The 9,850-nt window shown below is 44.1% G+C and overlaps 1 protein-coding gene across 1 annotated transcript; it reads right to left on the minus strand.

Annotated features, from left to right (window-relative positions):
• Window positions 1-2,670: 2,670 nt before the first annotated feature.
• On the minus strand, window positions 2,671-9,617 carry LOC104623668 (aldose reductase-like). Its single transcript, XM_010290826.1, is given in 7 exon segments — window positions 2,671-2,781; window positions 3,323-3,439; window positions 4,831-4,848; window positions 4,850-4,913; window positions 5,538-5,638; window positions 6,324-6,491; window positions 9,600-9,617. Coding segments are annotated over 7 exon segments (597 nt in total).
• Window positions 9,618-9,850: the final 233 nt, after the last annotated feature.

The raw sequence follows: 9,850 nt of genomic DNA on the forward strand, positions 1-9,850 counted from the left end.
GAGAATCTGAAGATGGGGACTACCTGTGTTAGTCTTCCAAAACAGGATAGTCTTTGTGATTTTTGCATCTAGAAAAAGAGAGTATGATTAAAACAAGTTAAGGAGGTAGTCTTAAGGCTAAGTAAGAAGCAGCAGCTTTTTTCCCCTGACAGAAGCTCTGCAGAACTAAAACTGTAAACTACAATAAAAACACTAACATAAGTCAGCTTAGTTTACACAGGGCAGTGGAAGTTCATGCTCTGTACCCTTTGCATATATCAATGACCTCGTTCTCAAAAGATAGTTACCTTTTGCTTAGTTGAAATTGCCAAACTTCCCTGGGATATTAAACCACTCTCCTATGAACTTGTAAGTCTGCAGTATGCTATTTCATAAGTGGGTAACCTGGGAAAAGAGAATAAATTGCAGAGCTTGGTAAGTCTGTATCTAACCACTCTATTATCTAGATGCTGCCTTAATAGCATTGGCATAAATATACAGGCACAGCTTTTCACTTCAAAAAAACTTACAACTCTCATTCTTAAAAATGAGTTTGTTTATATAAGAGACAGACTGACTGTCTCATATAAGGTAGCCAAAGAAAACAAACAAACAAACAAAAGCCGCCTATTTATTTTGGAGTTTCCAGCCAATTTTGATTTTCAGACAGCAGTTTGGTATGCATCCATTAAGGGATATCTTAACACACAACATACATACCTGCAAAATTCCCAGTGCTACCAACCTGTACGAGATGGGCAATGCTTTAATAAATCCTAGTGCTGGATTCCAGCAGGTACGGAGCTGACCAGATGTTGGCTACGGTTCCCTCTCTTTTTTTAGGTGGGGCTATCAAATGCTGTCTGTTAAGAGAATATCCAATGATAACCCAATCTTGCTAAATCATGGAGGAGGAGGTACTCATTTGCTTAATACACAGATGCAGTACCTCTTCTTGAATGCAAGGAAGGTTTCTGTCTCCTCTTTAGCCAATTCAAAGTCAAACACCTAAATGAAGGTCACAAACAGCTGGGTTGCTGTCGCAAATGAGTGGTTTAGGCAGCTTAAAGAATCACTGCTGGAGATATTTAAAAAATACAATTATTTTAATATGTAATATTAGTACTTGTAAAAAGCATGACTTAACAGAATTCAATGGCAAGGTCCACTCTATTACTTATTCAACATGGAAAAAGCATACAAAGAGAAAACTGATTAGAATTGGGCTAGAATGATTTACACATGGATCAGGGGAAATTATTTTTACGGAGTCAGGGAAATCGAACTGGCTTGGTATGACTTACATGTGGATTAGTGAAAGAAATTGAGGGAGACCCTCCCGTTGAGTCATGAGGAAGAATGGACCTCCTTGCTTTCTAAACTCCTATACAGAAGAGTCTAGGGGCCGCTGAATCCAGTCCTAGTCCCAGACTTCGTGAACATTTTAGGACTAAAGGGATTAAGCGCAGGGATCTTGGTGTGGTGATTCAACATATGAGTTTGTGTTTTGTATGACTTACTTTAGAATGGCAACAATCTAAATATAAATCTAATATAAAATGACAGCAATTTAAAATTTACTATTAAGGCACATCACAATGTTAGATTATATAATTTGCCAATAAAGCTTAACAACTTAAGAACTCAATAAAGTTCTCTAATTACACACACAGATGTAGATATAGAGATATATATAGAAGAGATGTATATGTAAGAGGACATCTATGAAGAAATATATATATACACACATATGTACACACACAAAGGTACCTGCTAAAACGTTCCCCTAGAGTTCCGTGAAGTACTGATGTTAAATGCCTTTGCATTTCTTAACAGGTGAAGGGTTGATCCTCAAGGCAGAGGTTTCAGCCCAGGTCCGTGCTGGTCTCCGGCGACGGTTCTCTGAACTTAGGACCTGTGAAAATAAAAAGCAGGCTTCAGCACTTGGATGGCTCGCTATCTTCTCCCTCAAGCACTGTAGTATAAGAATGTTACTTAAATTATAAGAAAGCATCATCTCACGCACTCAGCAGGACTGCAAAGTTGCATTTTTCATAAGCATGTGCTGCTTTGTTTTGGGTTGTTTGTTTGGGTTTTTCAGTTCAGAAGTTTGGTCTCTTCTCCCAAGTAACTAGCACTAGAACGAGAGGAAACGGCCTCAAGTTGCACCAGGGGAGGTTTAGACTATTTATTAGGAAAAATTTCTGTACTGAGTGGTCAAACATTGGCACAGGCTGCCCAGGGAGGTGGTGGAGTCACTATCACTGGAAGTGTTCAAAAATGTGCAGATGTGGCACTTCAGGACATGGTTTAGTGGGCATGGTGGTGTTGGGTTGATGGTTGGACTTGATGATCTTAAAGGTCTTTTCCAACCTTAATGATTCTGTGATTCTCTTTCATGTTTAATAAGCTCACCCAAGTTCAATTAGGAATTATCTTCACTATTTATTTCACCAATCAATTGATCCTTTTTCTCCTAAATATGAAATTCCCATAATGGCACAGGTATTAGTGGACTGAATATCACAGTAAGTGTGAGAGAGTTTTCTATGTATTTATAATTTTTAACAAATTTGTAAATGTTTTTCTAATTACATCAGTTTTACTCTGTGAGTGTTTATCTGCATCCCAAGACTGGTTTATTGTATTGGCTCCGATCTGTGTCTAAGAAAGAAGTCTCACAAAGCATTCTTACCATGGCCAATTGGGCTCTCCAAGGGGACAATATGCAGTGACAGAGATCCCTGGAGATTAGCAAAACTTAATCAGCACTTCCTGAGGAAGATAGGGGTGGCTCTCAATCTTCAAACAAAAATACTAGGTTTCTTTGGAAGCAAAAGATACTTCAAGGTTTAGCATCAGTATGGTGACCTTACCAGGCCCCACATCGGCTTTGTAAAGGTTGCTCTTTTTACAGCTTTGGGGTTTTTAAGAGAGTCAGCCACTATTTCAGATCGTTTCCTCTTCTTCCCAACCCTGCCTCCAACAAGGCCCAATCTTCACACATTGGTTTCACTTTCCAGCTGCCTGCCTCATTTTTCATGACTTCTCACAGTCCCCATATGAAGGGGCTCCAAGGTCCAGTTGTCTACATCCAGCTGAAACACCCGTCTCACATCATCTGGTCCCACCTATCCACCCCAGCAGTGTAGCCTGGCTCTGGTCCTATCTAGTCACACAGCCTCTTTTTCCTTGGCTCCTGGGACAGGCACTGGGGCTGGAGGAAAGGAGAAGCGTAAGCTCTGCCACCTCCTCCGTTGGAGAGCTCAGCGCTCAGCCTGGATCAAATGCAACACCCCAGACAGGTGTGATGTCAGTACTGATGAGTTTGAGAACAATTTACCTGATTATTTGTAGGTTTGTGTTTTAAGTCTGGTTTGCTCAGGAACCAATCTATCTGTTTGCAGTTGGAGACTCCAATGGCCTTCACCATTCCCGCATCCACCAGCTCTTCCACAGCCTAGAAACACTACAGAATCAGACATGCTGTTGAATTAAGATCTTTTTTCATATGGAAAAAATGCCTGTGCAAAGACTTCGGTGGTAAAAATCATCATGGCTGGAATCCTCTTCTGATGTACAGCACATTGAATGGTGGGACCCTGGTCAAAGACTCAGGCTCTCACATCACGTATCATCATAAAATAAATAACAGCATTATTCAAGATTAACAATTATTGCGCTATGATTATTTCAGTAGAAAAGAACTATTTTGAAATATTGTCCCCAAGCAGACCTTCTGCTCTAGAAGAAAAGAGGGTTTTTTAGGATAATTCCTCAGCTAACAAAATAATTATAATAAAAAGCTTGTCATTTGGAACAGCTCGACAAGGAGCTGTTCTGAAAAGGTTGGGGCAGGATACCTGATCAACAACATGGATTAATTTCCCAAGGGAGATGTACCATTTAGCAGTGGCAGTGTAATATAAGCAGTGCTGTGTTCCCCACCACCACCACTTATTTTCTTTCACACTAGCAAGCAATCAAACAGCTAGACAGCCCTAATTAGATTGTCACCTCCAGCATAGAAGAAATAGGAGAAAATAATCTACTACCAGTTACAGCAGAAGATACACCTCTTCCAAAGCAGAAATAATTTATATTTGAAGTTGCTATCATAAGCATCAGCCTGAAATGTCCACTTTCTTCCTTCAAATGAGCAACAAAAATGCGCCTTATTCTTCATCTGACAGAAGGGAAAAAGCATCAGCAAATTCTTCTGACTCTGGTGAGTCTCTTGTCCTCTTTCAACCTGGCCACGCTCAGCACCTGTGGAGTGGAGGAGAAAGGAAGCCCAAACCATCAACCAGGAAGATACAGTTGAACTTGCGCCCAAGGCTTGACGCCCAGACAGCCTGTGCTCGTGGCTGTTTGCGTTGCACACACAGCTTTAGCGAAGGACTTTGGGCGAGTTCCGGTACTTTCCAGAGGGGGCAAATTGGGATGCTCTTGGTACATCGGCACAGGCATGTTGGCTTTGCTGTGGTCTGTACAGCTCAAGTGCAACTAGGGATGAGCATGGCTACAGCTAAAGCCACTGATAAATGCCTGGAGTGTGGCGTGGGGACGGAAGCGACGGCGTACGTCAGCCCAAGCCACTGCAGGGTACACACACAGTCAAAGGTTTCCTCTTGCCGTGCCCACCCAGCCACTTTCGTAGGCAGTAGGCATGAAGATACCTCAATTTTGGCAAAGTAACACAAAAAGGAGCCCACGGGCACAGAGAAATCAGCAATCTGGGATACTTCACATTGGAAATTCTCTCAAAACAATTCCCAAAGTGGAAGGCTTAAAGTTTTCAGGCCGTTATTTTCAGCTAGCAAGAATTTTTCAGCCTGTCAATGAACATACCTCCCATGTATCCAGAAAAATCTGTGTTGCTGGGAGTGATCATGCCATTTCCATCTGCAGGAAGTAGCTCCTCTCCTGCATCACAAAAGAACAGCAGGTTTAAGGCAGGCTGAATCATAAGTAGTTAAAGAAATCACTTAGAAATTCTGTGAGTGGAGCTGGAGACACGCTGGATACTTTGGCTTATGTTTGTGTTAGGGAGAGAGGTGGCCAAAACCAGTAACCTGCAGCAACAGAGAAATGTCAAAAAAAATCTGCTTCTTGAGAACCTGCCCTGCAGGCAGAGGAAGGGCAGAGACCTTTAAGTGCCTCAGTCACGTTGAGGGAAGGTCAGGGATGTGACAGGACAGGGAAATGAGGATTGATTTAACCTGGGGGTAGAGAGAGAAGAGAAAAATAGGAACTAAGTAATTCACAACTGTTTGATCCTGGATAAGCCAGTGACAGCCAAATCCCAGGCTTTAAGAGGAACGTGATCTGGATGGTATTTTGATCTATGACAAGGAAATCCTGAACAGAGTAAAATAAGGTGATTTTTGTACTACAAGACCTAATTTAAGCAGCCATGACTTCCCCTTTCCTCCTGAGCACTCCCTACAGAGGTTTGTCATTATGTCCTAATGAGGTTTAACAACACTCCTCATTAGAGAAGACTAAGGGCACGTGCAGCCCCAAAGGAAAAAGCAGTGGCAGAGCTCTGACGGAGGAATCCTATGGGCCAGTGCATCAGGTAAAGATCCAAATAATCCAGTTGAAGGGCAGCAAGTGTTTTCTGGTGTGCCTCCTTCACCATGGGTCTCTCGTGGAGCTGCAGGGGTAATGCAGAGCCTGGGAGCTGCTCTCCTAACCTCACGGCCGCGGAGCACCCCTGGCAGGGAAGCACAGGGCGCAGACAGAGAGGCAGCTCACCGTATGGCACGTCTTATCGTCTTGAGGAAGCGCCACTTTTGTGCACCTTATTTTGTTGGCGGTGCTGTCAGTTAAGTGAGATGAGAATGAGATGTGCTAAACTTCCAACCATTCATACAACAATTAAACAAGATGAAGAAAAAAAGCAAAACTGGTGAAAATCAACCCACCAGCTTCCAGCAGATAGAAGTTACTTTATTTTTCCTACCATTGTTGTTGGGGGAAAAAACAAAACAAAGCATAACATATGGGAGTTAACAGGCTGAGGCCGGCAGCGCAGCGGGAGTGACCACAAATACAATAGCCATGCTTCCTATCTCGGAGGCAGCGGAGAGCACGGCTTCAGTTCCTGTCTCCATGGCTGACAATGGATATGGACTACAAAAAAACCCCTCTCAAATCAAGCCATTTTTTTTTTGTTTCAAGAGTTGACCTCTTCCTTCCCTCCATCCACAGAACGCTTTGCCCTGACAGAAAGGAGGTAATTCCCAAACCAGCTTCATCCCCTGGCACTTTGCAGGTTGGGACTTTGTCTCTCCTCCCGAGAGCTGGCCTTGTGTAACACAAGTTATCCAAGGACATACCTTACTGACAATAAAGAGGTCTTCTTGCCTCACAACTCCCCCCTCAATTTTTTCTCGTAGCGCATCCCCAGTCTCAATCTCGTTCTGGTACAGGAAGGCACCATCAAGGTGGTGGTACCCAACATCGATAGCAAACTTTGCCGCACCTCTCGCTGTTCCTTGGAGAGACTGAAACAAGAAGAAAAGTGAGTAATTCGGTAAATAGCAGAAAAAGAAGTTTGTTGTTCTCCAAATCTGGAAACTTTAAGCCCCCAAATAATGCAGTGTCCCAGTCTGGATCTTGCTTTCGTTAGTTTTCTGAAATAAAATGAGCCCTTTGGAACTGGCCATGGGAGTCACTGATGAGTTGCCTGAGCTGATCTGCCCTTTTCTAAGGATTGAACATTCCCATTCAGACACCAGGCTATGTCAAAATAAGTTCTAATTTGCCCAGATATTAAAAGCAATTTTAGTATGAGATACTGGCAGCATGAGGAAATGAATCACCCCTGGAAAGCCTGCTGGCCCTGCACGCAAACCAGCCAGCTCCTGTTGACACATGACAAGGGAGGTGAGAGGACAGCAGAAACACTACAGACAGTGCCACCTCCTGGGTAAAATACACAGCCTGGTGTTTAACAGCAAAGTGAATCCCTTCGGATTCTTGGCTTGGAAACACTGAAGAGTTGTCTGATGACTGGATACTGATTCTGGAAAATGGCACTTCAAACAGAAACATGATTCAAAACTGCGACCACCTCCGAAATTCAACTTCATTACATCCCCACCCATCATCTTCTTTTTAATGACTTCTGTACTCCAAGTATTTCCCATCGAAGGGTGCGTAGTTGCTTCACCTAAATTTAAAACAACCACAGAGAAACCGCAGCGGGTTTTTTTCCACCAGGCTACACGTAACCGAGTAGCCAATTTAAAGTTTTGCAGGTTTTCCTTTCTGCGGCCCCTTTCCCCATCCCGTCCCTCCCAAGGTGTAAACGCTTGCAGCTCCGAGGGCGGTGTGGGAAAGGAGGCTGGCGGCGGCACCGGCCGAGCGCGGGGCGTTATCTCTGGGTGCTGCCGCAACGTGGGAAAGCTGCCGCGCGGGAGCCGGCGCTCCCTGGGGAAAAAACCCCACCGCAAGGAGCGATCGGCATCGCCCTCGAGTAGAGGAGGAGTCACAAAGGTGACGATTTTCTTTACCCAAAACTCCGTAACGCGAGAGGTTTTTCAGAGAAAATAATCCATTGCTTCCTTGTACACGCTGCTCACCGAGCAGGACTTCAAGGCGGAGTGACTGGGTGACGGAGAGGCCCCGTTGCCGCACCGGAACACGGGGAGTCGCGTCGCCAGCCGCTGTGGGAACCTTGCGATCGAATAGCTGTCATGAAGTAATCGCAGGGGGTTTGGGCCATCTTTTCCTTGCATTAACAAAAGAGGTTTGTGTGGTGGCAGGGATCAAGTGTCCAAAATTTTCCATCTTTTTAGTCCTGACCAGTTGCTGTCAGTGCCCTAACAGGTTCCTTCAGAGAGCTCATCCGTCACAGCCTCACTGCCCTAAGAGGCCCCACATGAGCACGCTGGTTTTTTAAAGTCTACATAGTTATTTTAGGCTTCTCAGTGCCTTCTGTCATCAGACCAATCAAGACTGAAAGGGTTAAACAAACTCAGCCCCATATGTGCATGTTATGTGATGATTAGCAGCAGCTGACTAAAAAATACAGCAGGAAGAATTTAAGATACTTTTATGCTGACTGCACAGCATGGCATAGACTTGCCAGCTTGCAATTCAACATACTTAGTTTCCAGTCTCAAATCCAGGGGACAATCCACAATTTTTTTTCTTTCTTAAAATTTTCAGTTAACTTTCAGTCTCCTTTTACATTTATAATTCAGTATATCTTTAAATCATCCCTCTTATCAAAAGTCCATTACATAACATCTGCAGGCAAAGACCTACCCAAACTATTTTCCTGCAAAGTGCTGTATACTCATCTGCTGCCATACAAGTAAGTTATCCCCAGTCTCTACGAGTTAATGTAAATTCCCATTTCCAGATCCACTCACTGCCGCTGAAGTTCCTATATCTATATGCACTCACCAATGATGACACCTACGCGACATGCTGGGATATTAATACCCAGTGCCAAAAGCAAAACTAAAAACAGACTAGGCAGAAATTTTTATTTTTGTAGAATATAAAGAAATATAAAGAAAAAGCTCCTTGTCATCACTACCTACTCAACTTAATTAAACTTCCTGAAGGACAGGTGTAAATACCTGCAATACCTGAAATACTTCAAAAGGCAAGAAATGCCGCACAGAGGATTTGCTGCATTTTCCTGACCTGAAGAGGAGATTGCTGAAAAAGTCTACCATTTCTCGTCTCGGCTGTCTGCTCCTGAACACATCACCAGAGGAAGCCACAAAGCTGTTTGTCTCAGGAGGAAGCACAGATCTGTCCACAGGAGGGATCACTATTAAAAAAATTCCCAGTAGTGCTTCAACCCCGCAGCACTGGGCACCCATATTATATACATCCCCTGCCCTACCCCCATTGCAGCCTATGGCTCACACTCGTGAGCTGCGGGACACAGGGACAACGTGGTCCTTGCAAGGACGGGTGCACCTGACTTGAGAGAGGAGTTAAGAAATAAATAAAGCTTTTTTTTTTCCCCCCCAAGATCCACCGTGTTGGCTCTTTTGTGACTCTTCAAAATCAAAACTACCTAATCTGCAAGACTGATGAAAATTAATGACCCACTGTGGCACTTTTGTGTTTCCTGGAGCGGCCGCTGTGTCGTTTTCTATACTCACCCACTTCTCAGGACATCTTCGGGTGTCTTGTCCGTTGATGCTGTGTTAGTGTTGCTTTATGGCCTCTTCTGTTTGCATGCAGTCCTACATTAGATTGTTTTACAGTTCACAACTAAAAAACTACTTCTGCATAAACCGAAAAAAACAGTTTTACAAGGCTCTGTAGGAATAGCAGCCTATTCTGGAAAATCCCAAACCTCTTGTTTTTATGCAGAGTGGGTTAGAGCCCAGCTGTGTCCCGCCAGAAGGAGCTGGCATGCTACCTGTTTTCAGAACCCTGACCCAAATTTTGCAAGAACTCATTTTAAAGGTATGAGTGCTAAGCATTTATTGTTTATCCAGCCATTAGTGAACTTTTCCTTCCCTGTCATTTCTTTGCCTGTTACAAGCAAAACCAGCTCCAGGGTAACAGTGCGTTTCAAGACGCAGCGTCTCGAATGCCCAGCGACCCGCGGCAGGTCACTTCGTTCAGGCACTTTTTACCGCGTGCAGACCCCGCATGCCGAATATGCTCAACCTGAAAGCGTAAAGCTGGTGTTTTGAAGTTGACACAGGTAAGAGCTGACAAAGCCTGAGAGGCCATGAGGCTGAGCATGAGCACACTCAGCACTCGCAGGGCAGACACACAAAGACCCCCCGCGGGCCAGCAAGCATCACTCAGGTGGACATCAGTCCACCCTGCTGCTCCCTACAAGTCCCCAGTGGTACCAAACCCTTGTCCTCCAGCACCAGAT

This window comes from Phaethon lepturus, unplaced genomic scaffold (genome assembly GCF_000687285.1).
Source record: "Phaethon lepturus isolate BGI_N335 unplaced genomic scaffold, ASM68728v1 scaffold12287, whole genome shotgun sequence".
Lineage (NCBI taxonomy): Eukaryota > Metazoa > Chordata > Aves > Phaethontiformes > Phaethontidae > Phaethon > Phaethon lepturus.